Source organism: Eublepharis macularius, chromosome 7 (genome assembly GCF_028583425.1).
Source record: "Eublepharis macularius isolate TG4126 chromosome 7, MPM_Emac_v1.0, whole genome shotgun sequence".
NCBI lineage: Eukaryota > Metazoa > Chordata > Lepidosauria > Squamata > Eublepharidae > Eublepharis > Eublepharis macularius.
The window spans coordinates 20,082,089-20,109,232 of NC_072796.1; the positions used below are offsets into that span (position 1 = coordinate 20,082,089).

A 27,144-nucleotide genomic window follows, 5' to 3' on the forward strand; every position below is an offset into this window, starting at 1 on the left:
AGACAGGGGGCGGGACAGAGGGAAGGAAGGGAGGGAGCAGGGACAAGGCAACCAATGGGGCCAGGGCGGATGGGGCAGCAGGATGTGGCCACGCCTGGCCCAGGTGGTGGGAATGGCACTGGGGGCGGGCACTGGAAGGGAAGGGTGGGGTTGGCCATAAGGGGCAGAGGTATTTAGGGAGGTGAGCCCCGAGGCCGCGGAGGAGAGAGTCGCATGTGACTGGGCCAGTTCATCCTGCTGTTGGAAGGTTGACTGGTCGGGTGGAGCTAATTGCTGGCTGGCAACGCCAGACCAGACGGTGGCCGCCCATCTGAGGCCTTGAGGGGGACTCGCCCAGGGACCAAGCCGGCCCTCACCCGGGGAAACTCCTCCCCACCCACTGACAGGGACCCAGCACGGACCCGCCGGGGGCGTCCCGCGCCGACCCGCCGCCACCCCCCGCCGCAAGGGGGCGCCCACACACCTGACATTTTCCCATGCTTGCTGAAGGTGGCATTTAAAACAGGAATTGTGAATAGGGGGAAGGCACACTAACTCAAGTATGTCAACTATCTGGAGAGCTCATTCAAGGCTTTGATTTCAACCTGAGTACCTTACTCTACCTACACCCTTTTCTCCCTTTTTTAGAATGTTGTGTGTTGGTTCAGCCAAAGAAAAGTCCAGCTGTTAAATAGTGGGTTCAGACATGAGGTAATTCAACAGCTCTTTATTTAGCAGGAACAGAACACACACAGACAGACTGAAGAGAAGCCCTCAATATATATACAGCAGCTCCACCCCAAGAATAACTGATAGCCAATGAGAACACATACTTTACAATACCATCATTTGCATAAACAATATACAATGTATGAAGTAGGCAGGCCACGGATTGGTCTTTATTATATAGAACCGATTGGCTGCTGCCTTGAGAAAGTAACCAGTGATATTGCAGGGATTATGGACCAATGAGAATGCAGGCATTGGGAGCCTTGACTGAACCTTAAGCTCAACACAGTATAGTGCATTACAATCAATACAGTAACTACTTTAGAGGCCTTGCTCGGCCAACTCAGCCCAGTACACAACACCAGCGCAACACCAAAGTCCATACAACAGTTTGCAAATGTTTATGCTCAAGCTTTGATTCCCCCTCCACTGGTTTTGTTTTACCTTGCAAGCTTCTTTTTTATTATTACAGAACTCAGTTCCATGGACTTGAATGGATATTCTGTATTTCAGAACAAGGTGGAAAGTACAATTGTTAACCACTCTTAGAAATAATTTCAAAGGGTAGCCATGCTTTTGTTGTACAGAAATAAAGAAGAAATCAAGTGGCACTGTAATGATTCCAAGTAAATGGCTGCATGTGTCTTTAAATGCTTGGTTTGCACTAGGTGAAGAGTGGGGGTGAGAGAGGGATGAGTGAGTGATATGATTGATTGATGACTGAGAGTGTGGGGGGAACGAATGCAGTTTGAGATGGAGAGTAGTGAGAAAGTTTTCAGTCAGAAGAAAGCAGGCTAGTTGTGTGCTGCCTGAATATGTTGAAGTGTTTATGAGAGAAATATAACATGTGTGGAGCCTGAATTGAGCATGTTTGTGAAAGGACACTCAGTCAGGGAAAGAGAGGCCAGCTGTGTGCTGCCTGAGCAGGTTTAATTTTTCTGTGAATGAGAGTCAGAGAAAGAGAGGCTAGCTGTGTGCTGCCTATATTTGAAGTATTTGTGAGAGAACTATTGAGTCTAGTGAAGGAGGCTAACTGTGTGTGAAGCCTTAGAAGAGATCTGTGTGAATGAGTTTATAGGAAGTAACTTTAAGAACTAAGAACTACTTTTATGAAACCAATACGCTTCCTGAAAAATAAACATTTATTTTGTTTTGTTATATCCCAGTGTAGCGTCATTGCTATATCCCATTCCTATCCTCAGGGCCACATAGAACCACGAAGGAGCCTGACGCTTAAACACGTTAGCAAAGGGGAATTTGAATAAAAAATTTGGAATAATATATTCCTGGTGGCAGCAGACTACCCAGAGGGTGTAAGGGGAAGATTAAAAGAAAAATCTACCCCAAAGAAAGTACAGGTCATAACAGGCACCTTTAAGACATCAAGTGTGTGGCTGATACACATAATGAATGCTATGAGATGGCAGAGATTCCAGCCTCTTATGGAATACAGAGGAAGTGTGATCAAGTGTAAGAAAATAGGGTAAACAACACCTAATTGAGGGAGATGCAGTATGATACAATCTGGCCATTTCCACACGTCCTTACGGGAACGACCCACTCACCGAACGCTGCTGGCTTTTCCCCATTTTCTCCGATTTCAAAATGATAGCAGTCTGTTTGGCTTCCAGTTTTTTGAGCACCTTCCCAGAAAAGGTGCTGAGAAAACAAAAGCCGAACATCCTGCTACCATTTTGAAATTGCAGATGTGTGGAGTGAAGGGGGAAAGCCAGCAGCGTTCAGTGAGTGCGCCGTCCCTTTAAGGATGTGTGGAAATGGCCTTTAATTTCTCTTAAATGGTTACAACATGATAGTAAGAAGACCCTATTAATGTCCCTAAAGCGGACATTGCTGTCTGTGCCCCATGAGAGCCTGCAATCACATCATTCCATGTCAATTCCAGTCCCTTACACAAGAACTCACACCTGAGTAATTTACAACAGGTCTCTCTCTCCTGCAACTCCTGCCCTTATTCCCTTCCCCTTCCTTGATTTTGTTTATCAAAATCTTTAAGGTTTTTCCATGCCATATGCTTCTGACAAAGTAAGCTCAGACACACAAATGCTTCTGCTGAAATAAATTTGCTTTGTCTTAAGGAGTCACGGTTTCTGATTTTGCTCTTTGAAAGCTTCGGTTGATCACTACTGCTTAGTGGCAGCGTTGTCTTCTGCAAGTACAGACATAGCCAAATTGCTAAAAAAGTTGAGCTCACTTGTGTCTTTATCTGTAGCAGAAGTCTGCAACAATGTCTCCCTTTAGTGATAGGTCTTCATTAGCCCATAGGTTGAAGGACAATAGTGGAATTTCAGCTGAGCTAGTAATGCTTTAGAGGTGATATCAAGTTGTGTTCCTTTGCTTATCTTATTCCAGACATGGGCTGCGTAGGTATTTTTCAATAGCTCAGTAAGCTCTGAAGCTTTGATCACTTCAAAATACTTTCTCCATTCCTGCCAGCGGATGGGATAAAAGGTTTCTCGTGGGAGAAGAGTGATGCCTCTACACCCTTTGCTGCTCTGGAGGCTGTGGTTGGAGCACCACTTCTTAAAAACACGGGTGAAGAGCTGTGGGCCTTGGTGCCCCCAGATCCAACGGTTGTAATTTTCCACAAAGTCCTTCATACAGAGCTCTATGAATTTGTGTCTTGGTGTAAAGGACAGGAAAGCCCCATTGAGTAAATGTTTTGACTGGATAGCAATCACATTGGTGAGGTTCCTCAAGCTCTTAAGAACAATGAAATCTGTGTCTAAGTAGATTCCACCAAATTTCCACATGATGGCTATTCGGCAGGCGTCAGAAAGAATGGGCAAGAAATAAGGTCCCTTCCTCTGTTGGGCAAGCAAATACCAGTCAGCCAGGGGAGTATCCAAGAAAAGGTCCTTCATGTCCAAAGGCTTGATTTCGATGTTGGTGAAGCAACTGAACAAGGGAAAGTTCAAGTGCTTTGCTAAAGTAATATTGTACTTTGCTAAGCCCTTCATAAGGACAATAATTTTGGATTCTGGGTGAAACCTGGCTGCTGATTCAACAGAGCACATAAACAGGAAGCTAGGTTTGATTTCTTCTGATGTCTCCACAAAGTACACATTCTTGGACAAAGGAGAAGGCCAGCCAGATGAAGGAGAGGGAGAAGGCACAGAGAGCGGACACTTAAACTCAGCAGGGAAGCTGTAGGCTTGGCTCTTGTCTTTGGCATCCCAGGTCATTCTCCAAGAAAACTTGAAGGAGATAAATGTACAGATGACAACAAGCACAGCCCAGAGTCTGGGGCTGACCACCACTTTGGTTAATTTCAGTACTTTGCACATGGTCTGCTTGCTCAAAGTTTTTAACTTTGAGTAAAGCCCATATCAGCTGCAAAAAAAAGATAAAAATAATTAAAAGTTAACACCGTGATCAGAATACATCACAAAATCTTTGAATGGTGTTTGGAGCTGAAATGTATTTGCCCCCCCTCCATTGCTGAATTTCTTTTGCATTCATGAATAGACATTGGAGAATCTTGGGCTATTGTAGACTATTTGATATGTGAATATGACATCTGAAGATACTTTATTTCAGTACTAGAAACAATGACCGTTGTGGGGGAAAATGCAATGGGATCTCGAAAGGTCAAAGAGGGCAGGCAGACATTCCCTCCTCCTCCATCACTGATCCCAGCCAGTGAAGGAGGGGGGTGGGCATTGCCACCTGCTTCACACCTGATCTGTGAAGGGGTGGTGGGCTTTGCTACCTGCTGCATGTCTGATACAGGCCAGGAAAAGGGGGGGCACCAGCTCAACTCCTGATTCCAATTCCAAAGCATTATTCAGGAAACAAGAGGCAAGAGGACCTAGTTGTTAATTTGTCCTCTAGGAGCCTTTCCCCTGTGGAAACACGGGTGTTAAATCTGGGTCTGGGCTTCGTACCTACCCCGTGTTACAACGCTTTCCAGACGAGGGTAGATATATTCAAATTAGTAAGATTGTTAAAACTTAGGGACTTTTTTGGAAATTCATCATCTACACAACGTGTTCCATCTAATTTACGCCCACGCTCCACCTTCATTCCACCCTCTACTAATCACAGGATTCAGACCTTTGAATCTATGGTTCTTAAAGAGATAGAAGTGCTTGAAAAGGAACACAATTTTTGGAAATCTAATCTCCAACGTGATGAATATGAGGCCTTATGTTCTTTAACAGCTGATGACTCGATAGTCATAAAAGAGGCAGACAAAGGAGGGGCTATTGTCATTCTGAATAAAACTGATTATGTAGGAGAGGCAGAACGTCAACTCTCAGATACTAACAACTACAAAAAGATTCCCAATGACCCTACTAAACATATTGCTGGCATCATTAAGAACACTCTGGATGAGGGTTTAGCAAGGGGCCAGATCTCGGAACAACTACATAGGGCATTAATTAACCCTTTTCCGAGAATCCCCTTGTTTTACATACTGCCCAAAATTCATAAGCCAGGATTCCCCCCTCCCGGTCGCCCAATAGTGTCGGGGTCAGGGTCTATTCTCGAACCCCTAGCCAAATATTTAGATTTATTTTGTCAGCCATTTGTGAAGCAGACGAAATCCTATATACAGGACACACGGGATTTCATCCATGCAGTGGAAGGACTTCAGATCCCCCAACAGGCAGCCTTTGTTGCCTTGGATGTGATTTCTTTATATACCAACATCCCACATGATGAAACTCTTTCTACTATCAATTTTTTTCTAGACCAACGTGAATCTCAGGTTCCTTCTACCTCATTTCTCATGGAACTATTGGACATAGTCCTTAGTTATAATTATTTTCATTTTCAAGACCAATTCTTTATCCAAACACGTGGTGTTGTGATGGGTTGTTCAGTTGCACCCAACGTAGCTAACATGTTCATGGCGCGTTTGGAAAATCAATTTTTTCAGAATCCCACGCAAAACCTTTTTCTTTCACAAATTTTATTTTACAGATTTATTGATGATTTATTTTTGATAGTGTCCAATAATCATATTATTCCGGATTTGTGTAATTGGATGAATACTGTACACAGAAACATCCAGTTTACATGGTCGAGTGGTAATGATTCCATCAATTACCTAGATGTTACGGTCTACCGTGCCAAAGATAATGTGGTATGTGTGCATCCTTTCCGAAAGCCTACCGACAGGAATGCATACTGTCAGGCGGGAGGGCACCCCCTGGCGGCAGCAGTGGCAGCGGGTCAGGTCGGGGCACCTGCGACGGGTCCGTGCTGGGCCTCTGACCGACCGGGGGGCAGCCTGGCCGGCGTGTGCCGGGGACCCCTGTGGAGGGTGCCTCCCCTTAGGCCTCAGAAAGGGCGGCCACCGTCTGAGCTGGCGAGCCAGTCAGCAATTAGCTCTGCCCAGCCAGCTGCACCTTCAACGCCAGGGCAGCTGGCCATACACTCTCCTCCTTGGCCTGGGGTTCTGCCTTCCCTAAATACCTTCCTTCATTAGTGTCACTTCCACCCCTCTCCCCCTGTGCCTACCCCCAAGGCTAGTCCCAACAGCTGGGCCAGCTGTGGCCACACCCACCGGCTCCAACCACCCTCATGCCATTGGTCTGCTGTCCGGTGGTCCCTGCCCCCTGCCTGCCGGTTCCTCCCTCTCCCCCAGAGGGGCGGTTGCCCCGGCCTTTCATGGCCCAGTACGGCCGGGCAGGCGTCCAGCCCGGGGGCCGTCCCGGCGGGCCTGTCTCTGCCCCGGCGCCCGCCTCCCCGGCGGGCATGGCCCTCGTTGGCCGGCCGCGCCTGTGCTGGCGTCTCCCTGCGCTCGCCTGCGCCATGCGACCGGCACTTGCGTCTCCTGTGGTCTCCGGCCGCCACCCCCCCCGCGGCCTTGCCGGGAGGGCTGCTGGGCAAGCCGTGGGGGTGGCCGTCGTCTCTTCGCCGCGCCATGCCCCTGGCGGTGGGGCTCCTGCCGCGGCGTGGCAGCGGTGGCCGTCAGTTCCCGCCGGCTCGGGACGTCTGCTGCCGCTGCGGCCGGTAGCCCGACGTCTCCGCCCCTCGCATCGTCGCCTGGGCTCGGACCCAGGTAAGTGCCGGCCGGCGAGGGGGTTGCGGCGGGGTTGTCAACGGGGGAGGGGGCAGCCCAGTCCGAGGGTGTGGAGCCGCCCCTCGGACACCCCCCCTTGATGCTGCGTCGGGGCTGGGGTCGCTGGCGAACATCCGCGAGAGGAAGTCGGCATTGGCGTGCTGTCGGCCGGGATGATGGCGTATCGTGAAGCTGAAAGGCAAAAGCGACAGGTACCAGCGTAAGACCCTGGCATTGTGGTCCTTCAGCCTGGACATCCAGAGGAGGGGGGGTGGTCTGTCACGAGTGTGAAGGGGTTGTTGATGAGGTAGTACCGAAGCGCTCCGATGGCCCACTTCACCGCCAGGGCTTCTTTCTCCACGACGGCGTACTTCCTCTCGGCGGGTTGCAGCTTCCGGATAATAAAGAGGACCGGGTGTTCCTGGCCGTCATGTTCCTGTGATAGGACCGTCCCAAGCCCGGTGTCTGACGCATCCATCTGGAGTATGAAGGGCTTGTCAAAGTCAGGGTTGCGGAGGATGGGTGCCTTCGACAGAGCTGTTTTGAGGTCCTCGAAGGCGTGCTGACACTGTGGGGTCCATAAAATCCGGTTAGGCTGGTCTTTCCGCAGGCAATCGGTCAGGGGGCTGGCCCGGCTGGCGTAACGGGCTATGAATTTACTGTAATAGCCCGTGAGCCCTAAGAAACCCCACAGCTGCTTCTTCGTCCCTGGCCTCGGGCAGGCCTCCAGGGTGGCCACCTTGTCTGGGAGGGGCCTCAGCTGTCCTCGGCCCACCAGGAACCCCAGGTATTTAAGTTCCTGGAAACCTAGGTGGCTCTTCGCCGGGTTGGCCTTGAGTCCCGCATCTCGTAGGGCCTGGAGCACGAGCCGGAGGTGGCGGAGGTTGGACGGCCAGTCAGGGCTGTAGATGAGGATGTCATCAATGTATGCAGTGGCGAACCCTTGGCAGTGGGCCAGGGCCGCTGGAAGGTCGCCACTGCACCGTGCAGCCAGAAGGGCATCACCTGGAACTCGAACAGTCCCTGGGGGGTGGTGAACGCGGTCTTCTCCCGGTCCCCAGGGGCCATGGGGACCTGCCAATACCCCTTTGTGAGGTATAGCGCGGAGAGGTATCGCGCCGTCCCGAGTTGGTCAATAAGGACTTCTGCCCGGGGCATTGGGTAGGCGTCAAACTTGGCCACCTTGTTGACCTCCCGGTAGTCGACGCAGAACCTTACCGAGCCGTCTGGTTTGGGTACGAGGACAATGGGGCTTCATCATTCGCTGGTTGAGGGCTGGATTACCCCTAAGCGTAGCATCTCCTCCACCTTCCGGGCTACCGCGCCCCACTGCTTCCGGGGAAGGGGCCTCCATGTCGCTCGGGCAACTTGCCCCGGAGTCGTGGGAATGGCGTGTTCCATTAGGGTGGTACGTCCGGGTCGGGTCGAGAAGCAGCCTGGCAGATCGTCTAATAAGGCCTGGAGTTGCCCCTGTTGCTGGGGGCTCAGGGCGGCGTCGATACCCAGAGCGACCTCGGCAGGCTGTCGTGTCGTCCAAGGGAGCTCCCCCTCCATGGGCTCCAGGGGGTCATCCGCCAACTGGCACTCCCCCCCAGGTCGTTCCCGCCAAGCCTTTAGTTCATTGATGTGCAGGCGTTTGGCCTGTCGGTGGGTCAGTCCACACTGGACCTCATAGGAGTGCGTTCCCAGCACTCGGCTGACTCGGAAGGGCCCCTGCCACGGGTCCCCCTGCCTGGCGGGTCCAAAGACCCGGCGGTTAACCAGGACCCGGTCTCCCTCCTGGAACGATCGCAGCTGGGTTCCCCGGTCATAACGGGCCTTCTGCGCCGCCTGGGCCCTTCCCAGGTTCTCTCTGGCCTGGGCGCGTGCGGCTTCCAGGCGCTCTCAGAGATCACGGACATATTCGGGCGCTGGTTGGCTGGGTTGGGGCGGCTGTGGGGTCCACTGCCCTTCCACGATCTCCAGGATCCCCCGAGGGTTGTGGCCATAGACGAGCTCAAAGGGGGTGAACCCGGTCGACGCCTGGGGGGATTCCCTTACGGAGAAAAGCAGGGGGTCGACAAACAAGTCCCACTGGGTGGGGCTGTCGTGGGTGAGCCTCCGGAGCATCTGCTTTAGGGTCTGGTTAAACTGTTCCACCAGGCCGTCCGTTTGGGGATGATTGACGTGAAGATCTGGCGTATTCCCATGGTCCGGCACAGGTGGCGGGTGACCGCGGCCATGAAGGGCGTTCTGCAATCCGTGACTATCTCCCGGGGCAGCCCCACTTGGGCGAAGAAGCGGATTAGGGCCCGGGTCACCCTGGGTGCCTGCATGGTCCGGAGGGGGATGGCCTCCGGGTAGCGGGTGGCATAATCCATGAGGACGAGAAGGAACTGACATCCCCGGGCCGTGCGGGGCAGGGATCCCATAAAGTCCATAGCCACCCTCTCAAAGGGAGTGTGGATCACAGGCAGGGGTGCCAGTGGGGCCCGTGGGGGCGGCCGTCCCGATGTCCAGGCCTCGCAGGTCTGGCAGTGGGTCTTAACGTCCTGGTCCACGGCCGGCCAAAAGAAGCGGGCCAACACCCGGGCAAGGCTGTTGTTGGGCCCCTGGTGTCCAGCCCAGCTATGGTCGTGGGCATACTGGAGGACAGTCCCTTGGTACTGTTGGGGGACCAAGAGTTGGCGGATTTCCTTCCCTCGCCCCGTCGTGAGGCGGTACCACACGCCCCCTTCCTGGACTATCTGCGGCAGCCTTCCCGCCCTCCTGGGGTCCTGCACCGTCCGCTCACTCACCGCTACCGCGTCCCGGAGTTTCTCGAGGGTCGGGTCTGCGGACTGGCGGGCGACGAACTCCTTGTCGGTGTGCCAGTTAGGGAGTCCGGCCGCTGTGCTGGGTCTGGCGGTGGGGTGGACGTCCTGCACCTCCGCCGGTAGGGCCTCGGCCGGGCCTTGGGCGGCCTGCAGGTGGTGGTGGAAGTCGTGGGCATCCCGCCCCAGGACCACAGGGTAGGGGAGGGCCGTGAGCCTTGCCAGCTCCACTTCCCAGGTCTGCCCTTGGCACGTCAGCGGGACGTGGACCACCAGGTAAGTCTCGGAGTGGCCATGGAAGCAAGCTACTGTCGTGGTGCGTACGACCGGTAATCCCGCGGGAACGAATCATTGATATGGAATTGCCGCTGTCCAGGAGCGCCGTTAGTCGCCGGCCGGCCACTTCCACCAAAACCAGCAGCAATGGAGGGCGAGGGGGTGGGGCCGTCGCTGGGAACGCCTCCTCCCTGCCGGCGTCACACTCCATCAGAGGGCAGTCCCGGATGTAATGATCTCGTTGGCTGCACTTGAAACAAGGCCCGTGTTCCTCGTCCTCACGGGGGTTCCTCGGGGCAGGTTCCCGGCCAGGGCCAGGGAGGGGGCGACCCCAGGCCCCTTCTTGTGTCAGCGCTGGTAGGGTCGGTAAGTTGGCTCTGCTCAGGCCTTCCCGGGCGCCCAACCGGGCTCGCCTGGGCCGCAGGGCCTCCGGGCCTTGAGATGTCAGGCCGCTCGGACGGCTGCCCGTCCCGGGGTCTCGGGCCTGCTCTCGGGGGTTGGCGACCGCCGTGAAATTCTCCAATAGTGCTGTGGCCTCCTTCAGGCTCGCGGGCCGGCTGCACGCCACCCACTGACGGGCCTTCGGGGGGAGGATATTCAACAACTGCTCTAAGACCACCTGGTCCATGATCCCCTTTTCCCCTTCCCTCGTGGGGCATAGCCAGCGGTAGGCAGCGTCCCGGAGAGCGTTGACGAGCATCCGGGGCCTGTCGACCTTCCGGTAGGTGATGGCCCGGAACTTCAGCCGGTAAGACTCCGGGGTCACCTCGTAGCGATCGAGGATGGCCGCCTTCAGGGTCCGATAGTCGGCGCTCTCTTCTTTGGGCAGGGCCCACAGCGCCGCCTGAGCTTCACCAGTCAAGTAGGGGCCGAGGTTGAAAGCCCATTGGTCCCTGGGCCATTGGGCCGCCTCGGCCGTCCGTTCGAAGGCGTCCAGGTAGGCATTGATTTCGTCAGTCTCGCCCAGTTTCGTGAGCTGGAAGGGGGCTCCGCAACTCAGGCCAAGCGGTGGGCCGGCGGGGCCTCCGCCCAGGGCTTGGGCCAGCCCTCGGAGGAGCATCGCCTGGGTCTCTTGCTGCTATGCTGTCAGGTCCCGGAGGAGCCGCCCCTGCTGCTCGGCCATCCATTGGCCAAGCTGGCTCAGGTCCACCGCCGGCAGAGTGGTCGGTGCAGGGGTTGCCCCAGTGCTGGTGGCTGCTTGGTCCATCGGTCCCTGAAGGGTCTGCGGTAGCGTTGGCCCCGGTGCCGGAGACCTGAGGGTGGCCCGTCATAGATAGCTGCGGGACCGGGTCCACCCCGGCAGGGTCGGCAGGCACGGTAAGGGTCGCCCTACAGCGGGATCTGTGTCTGCATTCTCCACCACTTTGTCAGGTGGGAGGGCACCCCCTGGCGGTGGAAGTGGCGGTGGGTTGGGTTGGGGCGCCTGCGACGGGTCCGTGCTGGGCCTCTGACCGACTGGGGGGGCAGCCTGGCTGGCGCGTGCCGGGGACCCCTGTGGAGGGTGCCTCCCCTTAGGCCTCAGAAAGGGCAGCCACCATCTGAGCTGGCGAGCCAGTCAGCAATTAGCTCTGCCCAGCCAGCTGCACCTTCAACACCAGGGCAGCTGGCCATACACTCTCCTCCTCGGCCTGGGGTTCTGCCTTCCCTAAATACCTTCCCTCATTAGTGTCACTTCCACCCCTCTCCCCCTGTGCCCGCCCCCAAGGCTAGTCCCAACACCTGGGCCAGGTGTGGCCACACCCACCGGCTCCAGCCACCCTCATGCCATTGGTCTGCTGTCTGGTGGTCTCTGCCCCCTGCCTGCCAGTTCCTCCCACTCCCCCAGAGGGGCGGTTGCCCCGGCCTCTCATGGCCCAGTACGGCCGGGCAGGCCTCCGGCCTGGGGGCCGTCCCAGCGGGCCTGTCTCCGCCCCAGCGCCCACCTCCCCAGCGGGCGCGGCCCTCGTCGGCTGGCCGCGCCTGCGCTGCCGTCTCCCTGCGCTCACCTGCTCCGTGCGACTGGCCCTTGCGTCTCCTGTGGCCTCCGGCTGCCGCCCCCCCCGCGGCCTTGCCGGGAGGGCTGCTGGGCAAGCCACGGGGCTGGCCATCATCTCTTCGCCGCGCCGTGCCCCTGGCGGCGGGGCTCCTGCCACGGTGCGGCGGCAGCGGCTGTCAGTTCCTGCTGGCTCGGGACGTCTGCTGCCGCCGTGGCCGGTGGCCCGGTGTCTCCGCCCCTCGCATCGTCGCCCGGGCTCAGACCCAGGTAAGCGCCGGCCAGAGTGGGGGTCACAGCGGGGGTGTCGACGGGGGAGGGGGCAGCCCAGTCCGAGGGCATGGAGCCGCTCCTCAGACACATACCTGCACTATAATTCATTTCACCCGCCCCATTTACATCAAAACTTACCATACAGTCCGTTTGCGACAAAACTCCACAGCGATACAAGATTTTTGCTCTAGTGGAGGGGAGTTGGGTGAGCAATTTTTGGCTAAAGGCTATCCCCAAAGCAAAGGCACACTAAGGACACGCCAAAGGACCGCTGCTGCAATCCAAAGCTTTATTCATAAATGCCGAGGGACAAAATCAAAAGGATGGGGGAGCGCCCACTCTTTCCGGCTGCTCCCGGCAGGAGATTAGCAATGGGTTTGCCTGGCTAAATTGTCCCGTTTTGCAAGGCTCACAGCTTCATCAAAAGCCACAAATAAATTCATGGTGTGAAGCGTATTCCTTTACTACACAGTAACCTGCTGGACAAGAATCAAGTTTCTTCTTAGTTTTAGTTCAACAATATTTCCTCTCTTGTCCTTCCCACAAATAAATCCTACCAGCAGTATAGTCCCTACGATCCCTGGTCAGTTTCTTATTTTTGATATCACGTAACTTACTTTCACAATCCTTGATCAAACGATCTATCTCATTAGTTCTACTGAGGAAAACATCATCTGGTACTGTCCCTTTAAGTTTCTCTTTTAAATCATTAACTTCTACAGTAACATTATCTGCCTCCATGAAAGCTGTCTCAATTAGCAAAAGCATTAAGTCAAAAGAACAGCAGTTCAGAATGGATGCCCAATGTTTAACAAAAGCATTGTTGTCTTTGAACATACCCGGAGGTTTGTTAATCCTGAGGCCCCTCGGAATCATATTGTTCTTGCAATACTCAGTCAGTGCAGTAGCATGAGCACGAAACTTCGCCTCCTTATGCAATAAAGTCTCCAAATTGTCCCAATCTTCAGATGGTGCTACTGAAGTATGAGCAGGCACATCTCCTGCTATAGCCAAAATGCGTTCTCTTTCCTCTCTTGAATACGCAAAAGAACACTAAAGAACAACTCTGTCCTGAGGGAGAGGTTCCTAAGCAGTAACTCTGCTTAGAATTGCACTGTTAAGTCACTAAAAACTATACAATCCTCTCTTAGCGGCCACCGTGCACACTTACTAGGCCAGCACAGAGCTTTCTAACACAGTTCAGATCTCAACTGCATCTCCAGGACAACTCAAGAAGGGCATGCTAGGCAGATAACTGAAGCAGTAGAATTAAGCCTCAGATGACATGTCAAGCCTCTGGCCCTGGTAGACACCCACCTTACATATGAAGAATATGTGAGGTGAGAGTCATACCGACATTTACCCAGAATTGTGTTCTTATTCACAGATTAATTTTTCTCCTCTAAATTTTCTGGGATATCTACCACAATTTGGCATTACAATTTAGCAACTATGGCAAAATTGAACCTCCAGGTACAGAGGCAGTATACCTGATTCAAATCAAATGAACAACAGTGTTAAAATCTGAAAGAAATATTATATGGTGCTATGCATCCCATTTTCTGCCTGTCAGTATGTGTGGGAAGAAAAATGAACATTTTCTTTCTTTAAAATAATAATAATATTTGATTTATATGCTGCCCCTCAGGAGGACTTAACACCCACTCAGAGCAGTTTACAAAGTGTGTTATTATTATCCCTACAACAAAACACCCTGTGAGGTGGGTGGGGCTGAGAGAGCTCCAGAGAGCTGTGACTAGCCCAAGATCACCCAGCTGGCTTCAAGTGGAGGAGTGGGGAATCATACCCGGTTCTCCAGATGAAAGGCCCATGCTCTTAACCACTACACCAAACTGGCTCTCTTAAAAAGGGAGGAAGTCATAGAGGAGGAAAGAAGTTTTTATCAATGGCAAAATGGAACATCCAGATGCAGAGGCAGTGTATCACTTATCCCACCAAAAAGTGTATTTTCAACTCTCTGTGTTTACAGTACAATGCAGGAAAGCCGAGCAAAAGAACGAGATCTCCCTAGTCCTTCAATAATGAACTTTCCTTCAGTATTGTGTAATACTGGCCACATTGCAGGCAGACAGACAGGCTCTTCTCCAACAAGGAAAGATTCTTCTCCTCTACCATCTGCTGAATCTCCTTACTCTGTTCTAGTTCCAAAAGCCTAAGCAGAAGTTTCCCTATACCCTATCGCCTTTGAGACTGTTTTCTCAAGAGAAAACTTGCTTTCTCTTTTCACCTGCACCGCCTTTCAAAAATAAAAATACTGCTGTAGCAGCACATATGGGGTACAGGGAAACTTCTGGTTAGGCTTTTGGAACTAGAACAGAGTAAAGAGATTCAGTAGACTGAGCTCTCTATAATCTAACAGCAAATATAAAATATCCCCCATTCTCAGTCATAGCATACACTCATTCTCCCCCCCCCCCCCCAATGTCCAGTCAGCTCTGCTTTTACAGCACCCAAGATCTGTCAGGAGAGGAACTTGAGCCTGAAAGAATATATTGGCGTGAGTTGACTTTAAGAGCTGTTAAAAGTCATGCTACAGGCTTGAGAGGGGTTTTAGCAGCAAATTGCCTTCACCTGTGTGAGTTTGGCATGACTGGGGTGTCATTATGCCCTATCTCCTCTTACCAGCTTCTGAGGGCAGTAATTGTTAAGTGGGAGTTTCCCCTGACTGGCCAGATTTGCTTTAAGGTGGGATTGCTTTCACCCTTGAGAAGGGGGCCGGCTTTCCCTGCCTTGAACGCTGCTGGACCACTGCCTTGGGCTGAACATCACAAGACCTGTTATCATGCTGTGAAGTCCACTGGTGAGACCAACCTGTGGGAGTGTTAGTCAGCTAATCTAAGTGTTTCAGTTATGTTAGTCTTAATTAGCCTTTTAGTGAGGATTTGTTATTTTATAGACGTTTGCAAACTTTGAGTTTCATAGGATAAAAAAGTATTTCTCCTTTTGCGTGCCTTGGTTTACTGTCTCTGCGCCATAAACTGTGTTACACTGGGCGAACTCACATCTAAGGACAGAGGGGTTCCTTACCCTGACAAGATCATCTTGACAAGAGCTGGTCTTTTCATTCCAGATTATCAACACTCTTTACTGGGCAAATCTATTGGAAAGAGATCCCGGGGATCCAAAATCGATTTGCTTGTGCGAAAGTTAGAGTATCTGTAACTTTAAGAGCAGCGAGATCACAGGCCATGAGCTCTGTGCGAAACAAAAACACTAACAAAGACAGAGGAGGCAGCCGAGTCCTCTGGCCGGCTCCAGTTAAAACAAGAAAGCTGGAGGGAGGGGAAGCTAAAGAAGACCCTCTGCAGCCCTTGCTGATGAACCTTGAGGAGCCTCCAAGCCCAGCACGAAGAGATAAGCCCCCCTCGGCAGCCAAACAAATGCATCAACAACCGTGGAAAGAAGCAGCACGTGTCTCAGGGCCAAGCTACAAGTGACGAATGACACAGGTTGGACACTTGTCAGCTTCCCTCAAGTTTTGATGGGAAATGTAGGTGTCCTGGTCTTGCAGCTTGGCTCTCCATTACAGCTGCAAGACCAGGACGCCTACATTTCCCATCAAAACTTGAGGTAAGCTGACAAGTGTCCAACCTGTGTCAGACGTCACTTGTAGCTTGGCCCTCAGCAAAAGCACAGCCTCCCGTTCCCCACCGCCGCCAGCTCCTCCTTTCCCACAACCAAGACTTCTTCCCCAGCTAAGAGGGCTGGTCAGGAAGCAATGGCCGGTTGGACTTTTTTGTCTTAGGGTTCAGCTGAGCCCTAAAGGGCAGACCCGCCACAATTTCAGGGTGGGCGGGAGGAGAAAGAATGCTCAGTCGCAAGCCCCTCACACTGCAGGTGCTGCTCAAAGCCAAGAGGAGGAAATGCCCCGGACTGCACTGGGCTTGAAAGGAAGGAATCCTCCCTTGCAATTCCTGCCCATCCAGCCCCTGTGGTGCGCATAAAAGCCGAGAGGCAGCCAGTTGGATGGATTCTTCTGTGCTGTGCTTTTGTTTGCCGTTCTTGTGGAGGCTCGTGGGTCCAGTCCAGGTTGCATGCCCCCCACCCCACCCCACCCCACCCCCACGCATCATCTGCTCCCCCAACACATTCACTCCATTGCGCCCCTCCCCTGGGCCCTACCTGCTCCTATTCTCTGGATGCAATTTCAACCTGCTCCTCCGCCCTGGAGAAGGGCCTGCTTAGGGCCCTATGCCCACACCCCCTCTCCAAAGCAAAGCAAATCAAATTTATTATTACGGCCCTAGAGCAGCAAGAAAATTACAAGAATGAACAGTGTTACAAAAATAATGTGCCAAAAAGGGTGGACGGTTGCTGAAGTTAATTGAAAGAACTAGGAATGACATTGATATCTGTATATGTTGGAAATTTGTATACAACAACTGCCTAGATGAAGATGCAAAACGAGTGAATTGCTGGCTTCTCATCGCAGTTGTTGCCCAATCCTTCTATTGTCCAGAGCCTTTTCTTGGAGATGTTTGAAGACTGTGTCAGAATATGACTTTTGAACTTTTGGTTACTCTTTAGACAAGACTGTCAATTACAGGCACTGACACTTTAAAAACATAGGAAATTTGTTGTATCATTGCTAGCATTGATGTATGCTTTGCCTTATGTACATGTGATTAATTTTTTCATTGCTATTTAGTACTATTGTTAGGCACAAGCACTTTACATCTCTACCTACATAGGAATTTTGTTGACCTTGTTATTGAAATATGCCCTGCCTTTTGCACATGTAACCTACTTCTAAGCAGCAGTTGTTGCCCAGTCCTTCTATTGTCCAGAGCCTTTTCTTGGAGATGTTTGAAGACCATATTTACTTATAACCATCAGAATATGACTTTTGAACTTTTGGCTACTCTTTAGACAACAGTGTCAATTACAGGCACTGGCACTTTAAAAAACATAGGAAATTTGTTGTATTATTGCTAGCATTGATGTATACTTTGCCTTATGTACATGTGATTCATTTTCTCATTGATATTTAGTACTATTGTTAGGCACAAGAACTTTACATCCTTACCTACATAGGCATTTTGTTGACCTTTTTATTGAAATATGCCCTGCCTTTTGCACATGTAACCTACTTCTATGCATATACTATTTGTATGTTGATACTAATGCTGCTACTGTAATACGGTTTGCTTTATATTCATGTAAGCTATCTGTATGCACATATTGAATTTATTGGCATCTAACTGATTTTGAACATATCAAGTAAATTTGATTTGACTCCCTTGGTGCTAGTTAGTTTATCACGGCGTGTTTGTTAGTCTTCCTGCATTTTACCGTGGTACTCTCTTGTTTTCTGGTATTAGGAGTGGAACAGGTGGCAATGCCCATCCCCCACCTCAAGACAGCGGATATTAGGAGCGTAACAGGTGGCAATGCCCACCCCCGCTTCAGCAGCTGGGATCTGGAGCAGAGCAGGTGATAATGCCCACCCCTGCTTTAACCCAGCTGGTATTAGGAGCAGATCATGTGGCAATGCCCATTGCCCCACCTTAACCCAGCTTATATTAGGTGCAAGGTTAAAGCAAAAAAAAGGAAATTTCCACAGAAACGTTGACACTCAATGTGCAAACCGCAATAATAAATAATTAAACAATTTTTCCAAAGTGCAAGTGCCTCTTATTTCTTTAACCAGTATTATAATGCATACATATACAATTCCTTAGTGTACAAATTCATTAATATACAAATTCATATTTGGCGCAGTACAACACTACAATCCCAGGTACAATGCAATTACTGTTCAAATTTGTTTCCTCGCGTTTATTCCTTCTTCTTACTTTACTAATTTCTCTCCAGTTCTTCCCAGTGGTGATATAAATTCCGGGCAGGGGAGAAGAAAACACCACGCTCGATCTGGGGCCGGCTACGAACGCAGATTTCGTGCCACCTTCTTCAGGAGCATGCCATCTGTTGTTAACACAACCCTGTGAATATGCTATCCACTTAGATAATACTCCTTAAATAATGCTCCCTTCCTATTACTTATAATAACTTATACTCACAAGCACCCCACGGGAAAACATCACCAACACATTTCTCTCTCCTCCTGGATAGTAGATAGATGCATATTCTCTTCCGCATTAGTCATTACAAACTGCCCCCCTTTTTTTAAAATTGACAATGATCGATTGGTAACACTCCTTCTTAAAGTGACAGCATGCTGTAATTTAACCACATTTAATTCATAAGGATTCCTTGTAAAAAACAGTTCAAACACAATTCATTGTTCAGTCCCTTAGGTTTTACCGTATCCAGTTTGTAAATCCAGAACGCTTCTCTGCGGAGAAGCCTTGTTTGAAATGAATCACCACTAATTCTGTCAACGACTTCCAGGGTCACCACCTTAAGGACATTCTTTGGATTCTTTGGTTTCCATATATTAGGAGCAAAGCAGGTGGAGTGGAGCAGGCAGCAATCGCCACCACCTTTCAACCTGCTGGAATCAGGAGCAGAGAAGGTGGCAATGCCTGCACCCCCTTCATCCAGTTACAATCAGGAGCGTAGCACGTAGCAAAGCCCACTGCCCACCTTCACCTGTCAGGATCTGGCAAGGAGCAGGAGATAGTGCTCGCTCCTACCTTCACCCAGCAGGGAACAGGTGGCAATGCCCACCCTCCTTTACCCAGCTGGGATCAGGCTTTGAGCCGGTGGCAATGCCTGTCCCCCTTCACCCAGCCATAATCAAGCGCAGAGCAGAAGGTAATGCCTGTTTTCCCTTCACCCAGCTGGAATCAGGAGTTGCAAACACGCCTAGTAGAGAGAGTCATGTAAAGCAATAACAATCCAAAGGAAAACGTGACTAAACTAACTAAAGAAAAACTCACTTAAAGTATTACAAACACACTCACAGAAATTTACAAAAACAGTGAATTTATATTGAAAGGTACATTAAAGAAATAAATTGAAACTCTAAATGGAAACCTAGGCAAAAGCCTGATGGCCCATAGCAACGTGCGCTCCTGCAAGGAGGTAGCAACATGCAAGAAAAGGGGAGGGGGCCAAAAGGAAACCACAGAGTTAAAGCTGTTGCTCTTAGCCAAAGGAACTTTAAATGTGAAAGCTGATTCCAAAATAAATTCAAACATCCATTCAACAAAGCATTATTCAGGAAACAAAGATGCTTGTATAACAATAACAAAGATTACAAGCTGCCAGAAAACTGGTCTATCTCACTGAATGGAATACATGAAACAGTAACATTCAAATATAACCACAACGGGTTAGCTAGCAAATGACCATCCCGTTTCCGGCTTCCCCTTCTTCCAAGTGGTTACAACTGAAAAAATAATGGAAAATGAAATTACTTTTAGTATTGCACCAAGCCCTCAAGTTTTTTAATATAATAAATACTTACAACAGATGAATCAGCTCTAATCTCAGTCAAGAAAACATGCATAACAGCGGCTCGCTCTCAGGCGTAAGCACAGCTAATTAGGTAACTCATTCTTAAATATCTAAGTGCATAGACTTTCTTAAAATGCCAGAGTTCCTGGTAGTCCTCATAAAAATGCTGAAAAGTCACAGTTTATGTTTAGCCCATGTGGCTCAACAGTATATAGTCTGTGGATCCACCATGCTTCCCTTCTGCGAAGATCTCGTTGTGCTCGAAGAGGATCCTTGAAGTGACTTACATGTAGAACAGAATAAAGAAAGTCAGTGTCCTTGTGGCTTTTTTCTTTAAAGTAGGAAACCATCGGAGCATTCTCTACTCCACAATGCAGCCTGGATCGATGTTCCTGTATTCGCATCTTAATTTGCCTACTTGTACAGCTTATATACATTAGATTACAGATACAGACAATCATATACATCACATTATGCGTGTTACAAGTTGAAAATGCTTTCCAATATACACCCATACCTTTGAATTGTAGGGGGGACATCACAAAATCACATGTGTTACATCTACCGCATTTAAAGTGACCTATAGGTAGATCCCTAGACGGTTTTTCTCTCAAGATATCTGCCCTTATGAGATGGTCTCAGAAACTCCTAGTCTTATGGAGCGCTACCAATGTTTTTTCTTGGCATCCCGGTAAGTCCTCAATTAGTGGCCAATATTTTAGGACAACCTGTTTGATGCTGTTTGCCAAGGGGGTATAATCCATGGCGAAGATGAGCCTTTCCTCCCGTTGTTTAAACTTCTGATTTAACACATCCTGCCTATCATGTTGTAAAACCCACTTTCTACAATCCTTAATAATATGTTGGGGATAGCCTTTAGGCAAAGGACAGGGGGAACGGTCCCAAACTCCAAAGCAAAGGCACACTAAGGACACGCCAAAAGACCGCTGCTGCAATCCAAAGCTTTATTCATAAATGCCGAGGGTCAAAATTCAAAAGGGATACACTGGACTATGCCAACAATCGAGTGTATTTTTGGTGGGACCAATCTAATTCTAACAGGGCAAGCCAGAGGAAAGTGTCATGGGCTGATCCAGTTAGTTCCTTTCGGATTTAGAAACATCTGGAGTCTCTGATAGTTCTGGTGATGAGGGACCGAGTAGCAAGAATTTATGGAGTAGGACTGTATACCCTAGCAGGCGGGTTCCTTTTTTAGAGAAAGGCAAAAAGAAAACATTCCAAAGGGGCAGAATGAGACCTTAATTTTTAATTTGTCTTCTCGCCCCCTTAGTGCCTTAGAATCTTCAATTCTCAATAAAGGTTTGGAGTTGGTTCCCACCCCACCCTACAGATCCTTCCAGACACAGATTGATATCTTCAAATTGGTCCTCCAGATTAAATTACGTGCATTCTTTAAGAACAGCATCTTAGAGGACCGAGGACTGACTGTTACATTACCTAAGCGTTTAAAGGGCCATTCAAAATTTATACCACTCATTACTGATCATAGAAGTGACACTTTCGAATACATGGTATTAAAAGCGATTGCAACATTAGAAAGAGACCAAACCACTGTCTGGAATAACTTTTCCCGCCAGGAAAGAGATGCTGTACGTAGTCTCCAGAATGACAGGAGTATTGTGATAAAACCCGCCAATAAAGGGGGTGGAATAGTTGTCTTAGACCGAACAACATATGTCCGAGAAATCCATAGACAACTCCAGGATGAAACTAGTTATCTTCCGCTGACCTCAGACCCGACAGATGATATCAGGCGCTTGATAAACATTGTTTTAGATGAGGCACGGGAATTGTAGATCACCATTGGAGACTAGTAGAGGACACTGAGGGTTGTGGGTTGCGTCCTCTTTGTGGGTACCGGTGTACAAGAAATTTAAGAGACATGTTGGTTCATGCAAAATTACCAACTGGAGAACCAGAAAGATCTCTCAAATTTCAATTTCAAATGTGGTCACTGCGGCATCTGTAGACTGATATGGGAAGGCCTACAGATTACTATAGGAAATAAACAACTTAAATTTAATCATTTTGCTACATGCCAAACCTTGGGGACTGTGTACCTAATTAAATGTACTTGTCAACTATTATATGTGGGATGCATCATGAGGCCACTTAGGACACGGATTTTGGAGCATATATCTCGCATTAGGAATAATGTCCTTGAGGCCCCACTTACACAACAATTTTTGAATAAACATCATTCAGAATTAGATTTTTGTGTGGTGGTTCTTAGTGTTCTAGGAAAAGCCAACCAGAATAGTCTGTTGCAAAAAGAGGCCTATTGGATTTACACCTTGAAAACAACTAAATCGTTGGGACTTAACAGCAAATTAATGTTAAACTGTTTCCTATAATTGTCACTTGTAACTGATTTTGCTATGAACTACTTTGTAATTGCACCTTGTATCTTTAATTTGAGTGTCCCTTTAAGAGAGTGTGTGTATCATTGGGGGTGAATATAAACTCAAAGGGAACTATTACAGGGCGGCCTAAGAAGATACAGCCGCCATTATCCGGGAACATTATTGCAGTGACTCGTAACAGCAATGATAAGGTCTGAAATCCTAATTTGTTTGTGAAATACGTAGAATTGCATTGCATTGCAAGGATGGAATGTAGAAGATGTTATTTGTATTATGTTATTTTTCAGTGTCCTCCTACACCACACTCCTGAGGAAGAAATTCTGCGAAATCTGAGCCTTTCAGCCGGCCCCAGATTGGGCATAAGGCTGTGATTTGCAAAGCTCCACAGCAGCTATTATACAAACAAGTAAAGAAGAAATAGGACACACTATTGCTTTGGCACAGTCTTTATTTTGGAAGAAGCAACTGGACATAATAATTGCCTTTGGCAGAGACTTTATTTTGGATAATGAGACCAGTTACATCCAGAGAAGATACGGTGTGGTCTCCTTTTGTGACTCTCCCGGACTTTTGTTTCCTTGCTTGCTTATATGAATGTTTATATGAATGTTATATGAACACTTACCATTGAGTTCTCTTGATATAATTTGGTCATCCTATTGGTTATATATGAAACAATAGAAGTGACTATTAGCATTTGTGCTTTAAACTGAACCAGGAGTTGTATTGTTTTCTTTTCTCCCATGAGGGTTTCCTTCTTTATCAGCAGTTTCACACGGGAGTTGCCACTGTTGTTTGCTCTGCTCCTGATTCCAGCAGGTTGAAGGGAAGCAGAGATGGCTGCCTGCTTGGTGATTGATTCCGACAGGGTGAAGATGGGGTGTGTATTGCCCCCTGCTCAGTGGCTTATTCCAGTGGGTTGAAGAGGGTGGGCATTGCTACCTGCTCTGCTCCTTATCCCAGCTGGGTGAAGGGAAGAAGGACATTGCCTCCTGCTCTGCACCTGATCCCAGCCAAGTGAAGGCACAAGGTGGACATTGCCACTTGCTCCACTCCTGATCCCAAATGGGTGTTGGCAGGGGGTGGGCACTGCCACCTGCTGCCACCACTAATTCCAGCTGCGTTAAGGCAGGGGAGGGCATTGCCACCTTCTTTGCTCCTAATACCAGCTAGGTTAAGGTGGGGGTGGGCATTACCACCTGCTCTACTCCTAATACCAGCTGGGTTAAGGCAGGGGGTGGGCATTGCTACCTGCTCCATTCTAATACCAGCTGAGTTAAGACGGAGGGTGGGCATTGCCATCTGCTCCACTCCTATTACCAGCTGGGTTAAGGTAGGGGTGGGCATTGCTACCTGCTCTGCTCCTAATACCAGCTGGGTTAAGGCAGGGGGTGGGCATTGCTGCCTGCTGCACTCCTAATACCAGCTGGCTGAAGGAGGGGTGCATTGCCATCTGCTCTGGTACTAATACCAGCTGGGTTAAGGCGGAGGGCAAGCATTGCCCCCTTCTCTGCTCCTACTTTCAACTGGGTTAAGTTGGGGGGTTGGCATTGCCACCTGCTCCACACCTAATACCAGCCAGGTTAAGGCGTGGGGAGGGCATTGCCACCTGCCCTGTCCTGTTGCCTGTCTGGGCCTTCCTCTGTGGCAGCGACCTCTGCTGATGCACCAGGGTATAAAGTGAGTCGTCTGAAACATGTGCACTCAATTATATAGTAAGACTAGCTTGATATCTGTGCTTTGCTACGGTATTTAATTACTTTAAATCCAATTACTGCCTTTCTTCAACTGTCTGCAGTTTCCTTTACCTTATTTTATCTCAGAACACAGGGTTCCACAGCTGACCAATCGAGGGAGGGGGTCCAAGCAGGCAGAAGCCTGCCAGCCACACAGGAAAGCCAGGCTCCAGAGGGAGGTTGGCCATCCTAGTGAACCTTTAGGGGAAGACTGGGAGGTGCATTTTACCTCAGGACACATTAAATGATTCCCAATAGCAACTGCAGATTGTTTAATATGTGGGAGGTGAGGATCAATCAGGCTGCATATGCAAATGACCTCTGTGTTTCAACTGTCTTGAGGAAGGGGGAATAAGGGGGAAATGTTGTGAGCCCGAATTAGATTGCATATGCAAATGACCTTGAAAGGCTGGCTGAATCAGGGAAGAGTGGCCAAGCTGGCAATGGGTGTGGGGCACAAGCAGGCAGCAGCCTGCTAGCCTCACAGGGAAGCTGTAGCCCTTTGGGAAAACACATTTGACTCCTTTTTACCCCCTTAGGAGGCGAATTTCTTAAAACCCCTTCTTAGTGAGTCTCTACATTACAAAAGGAACATTCTCCCCAAATTTCACATTTCTAGGTCCAGGGGTTTGGGCTGGGCGTTGATGAGTCAGTCAGGACACTTGTCTTTATATGTATAGATTATATGTCCAACGGAGGCCTTGCGATCTGACTGTTGCTACATTGAAAGTGGGTGGAGCCAGCCAGGGTTAAGGACTAAGCTAGTCAGTGTGGGCCATAGGAATAGGTGTTTTAGCTATAGGTGTTTTAAGGCAGTGTATAAATTCTTTTTTTATATAAAATTTATTTTTATAAATATAAGCAGAACAGAAAAAAGAAAATGAAAACAATAGAACAATTATAATTACTTCAAAAAAGAAAAGAAAGAGTAAACAATATAAATAACTCAGGTTTTCTATATCCAGCGCATATCAATCGTTAAATGTGTTTGTCGCCTGTCAGAAAAGAAAGTATAATCTCCAATATTCAGATTTTTGATCCTCCAAGCATCTTTCAATTGTAACATTTCCATATATTAAACAAATATTTGGGAAGTTTGCCTTCTTTGGTTTTTTTACCTGTCTTTTTTAAAGATCCATTACCCTGTTCATGTCTCCGAAGATCATTATCTTCTTGAAAATTGAAAATGGATTGGAAAACATTTTCATAAAAATTTTCTCTTACATTGTTTGGCACATATATTGTTGCTAGCATGTAAATCTTGCCTTCCAGGAGCCTGATTTTCAAAATCTTCCTTCAGAGTCTTAATTATTTTGTAACATTTATTTGTGCATTGTTTATATAAACTACAATTCCTTTTAAAAATTATAAATTCTTAATAAACACGCAAATACATATGAGCCAAAAACAGGAAAAAAGTCCCTGCAAATTATGGAAATTGCAACATGATAGAACAGGAAGGATGGACAGTCCTGTGCTTCATCTGCCATTGTAACTGCGCCCCTCATGTGAGTTTGTCACTGCTTGTCCCCGCCCCAGCTAAATCCGGGGGGATTTGAGCCTCTCAGCCCCCCTGTTGTTTACACCTATGCCCACAAGAGAAAAGCTATGTCCCACTGCAGGGCTTTTTTTCAGGGGGAATGCGGGGGAACGGAGTTCCGGAACCTCTTGAAAATGGTCACATGGCCGGTGGCCCCGCCCCCTGATCTCCAGACAGAGGGGAGTTTAGATTGCCCTCTGCGCCACTGAGCGGCGCGGAGGTCACTCTAAACTCCCCTGTCTGGAGATCAGGGGGCGGGGCCACCGGCCATGTGACCATTTTATCCGAGGGCAACCCACTGAGTTCCACCACCTCGTTTCCCAGAAAAAAGTCCTGTCCCACTGACACACAAAAACAGCAAGTCTCTCAGTAAAAACAGCAAGCAACAGCAACTATCTTGACTTTAACCCACCACAAAAGCAACAACAACATGAGGAAAAAGTGCCCCCCTCCAAGAGGAACAGTCATTAGGCTTTTCTAAGTTTAAAGCAACAACGGGAGACCATCCGGATAACAGAACAGGAGAAAAACAATTCCAGGAGTAATACAATCAAAAGGCAATTGTATACTTATTTCACAAATTTATCAATGTGCAAAGTGCAAAAGTGCATAAATCAATGTTATAATTACAATAAATAATGCAATAAATATACAATAAATATGTATTGTCGAAGGCTTTCACGGCCGGAGAACGATGGTTGTTGTGGGTTTTCTGGGCTGTATTGCCGTGGTCTTGGCATTGTAGTTCCTGACGTTTCGCCAGCAGCTGTGGCTGGCATCTTCAGAGGTGTAGCACCTCTGAAGATGCCAGCCACAGCTGCTGGCGAAACGTCAGGAACTACAATGCCAAGACCACGGCAATACAGCCCAGAAAACCCACAACAACCATACAATAAATAGTTACAAAATCCGACAGTCCATATGTGCAGTCATTTTTTACTTGGCAAATTCCACAGTGAAATGTCCAACATTAGAGAACGGAGTTTTAGGAGTACCAGCAGTCCATGCAAGCACTGGTGTTAACAGTGGGCATATAGCCTTCACGTGAGTACATTTCACATTACAGCAAAGTAAATTTGGTCTTTATACTTACTAAACACAAGCGCTCCTGCTCCTCTCACGTTCAGTTGGAAAATAGTAACTGATACACATTGGGGAACAGTCCCCTTTAAATACAGTTAATCGGACTAAGGTCTAAGTTTAAGGCAAATCAAATTTTAAGCTGACTGGCAGAAATCTCTGGCTAAAACTATTGACTCTTGAAGTGATAAAATATCATTAAATCTTCAAAGCAAAATTATAAGGATAAAATCAGCACTTGTGTGTAGTTGAAGAGCAATAAATGTATCATTTCCTTGGCTACGCCAATAAATTGTCAGGTTAAGAGGCTATGACCAGCTGCTGAACACTATAAAGGTTAGGTAGCTACAGATTAATATGCATACGTAGGATTACAAAACAATTATCAATACATTACAAACTGAATTTACTCACTCCTGCTCGTATTTCTGTATGGTTGAAACAGTCTGCTGACAAACTGTAGCTGAAAACAAAAGTGGAAGCGGAGACCAGGTGTATATTTGCAGCTGCTTGGTGTGAGAGGGAGGAATTCTTAGCAAGAAGATATTTCTGTCAGCTTCCCACAGGGAGGTTCTCGGGAACTCTGTTTTCTCCAACTAAAACATTTCTTTGGGGAAAAACAGCTTAAACATGTTAGTTCACTGAATGCAGTTACGCATTAAGGGAGGGAACCAAATTAGAAATCACCTTTGCATTTATCCAATTTTCAAGGAAAGAATTCAGAGTACAGCACATAGCGTTCCTGGACAACGTGCACAATGTTCCTTGGCACCCAGCCTTTATTTGTTACTGACACACTTATATACCTATCTGTTGTTTTTCATGAAACTCAGCTATTTGTCTGTACATTCCACCAATATCTAGGCATCACACCGGTCTTCCTTTTCATCTCTGCTCCAGAAGCATATTATATTTAAAAAAACAACCAGACAATACGTTACAGATAGAGCCAAATGAAATGCTGCTGT

General features: G+C 48.7%; 1 protein-coding gene across 2 annotated transcripts; it reads right to left on the reverse strand.

The window, feature by feature from the left end:
• Window positions 1–691: 691 nt before the first annotated feature.
• LOC129333632 (lactosylceramide 4-alpha-galactosyltransferase-like) lies at window positions 692–26,812 on the reverse strand. Of its 2 annotated transcripts, none has more exons than XM_054985428.1 (2): window positions 26,591–26,812; window positions 692–4,059 (listed from the first exon to the last, which is right to left on the reverse strand). In XM_054985428.1, exon 2 carries the CDS (start codon window positions 4,011–4,013, stop codon window positions 2,964–2,966), a length of 1,050 nt encoding a protein of 349 aa, XP_054841403.1. In that variant the 5' UTR covers window positions 4,014–4,059; window positions 26,591–26,812; the 3' UTR covers window positions 692–2,963. The 2 variants fall into 2 exon arrangements, 1 of the variants encoding a protein (XP_054841403.1); XR_008597432.1 differs by lacking the exon at window positions 692–4,059 and adding an exon at window positions 17,708–19,367.
• Between the last annotated feature and the right edge of the window lie 332 nt (window positions 26,813–27,144).

What these genes read in the sequence shown, in the direction of transcription:
- LOC129333632 (XM_054985428.1), bottom strand. Translation starts at nt 4,013, where the DNA reads ATGTGCAAAGTACTGAAATTAACCAAAGTGGTGGTCAGCCCCAGACTC.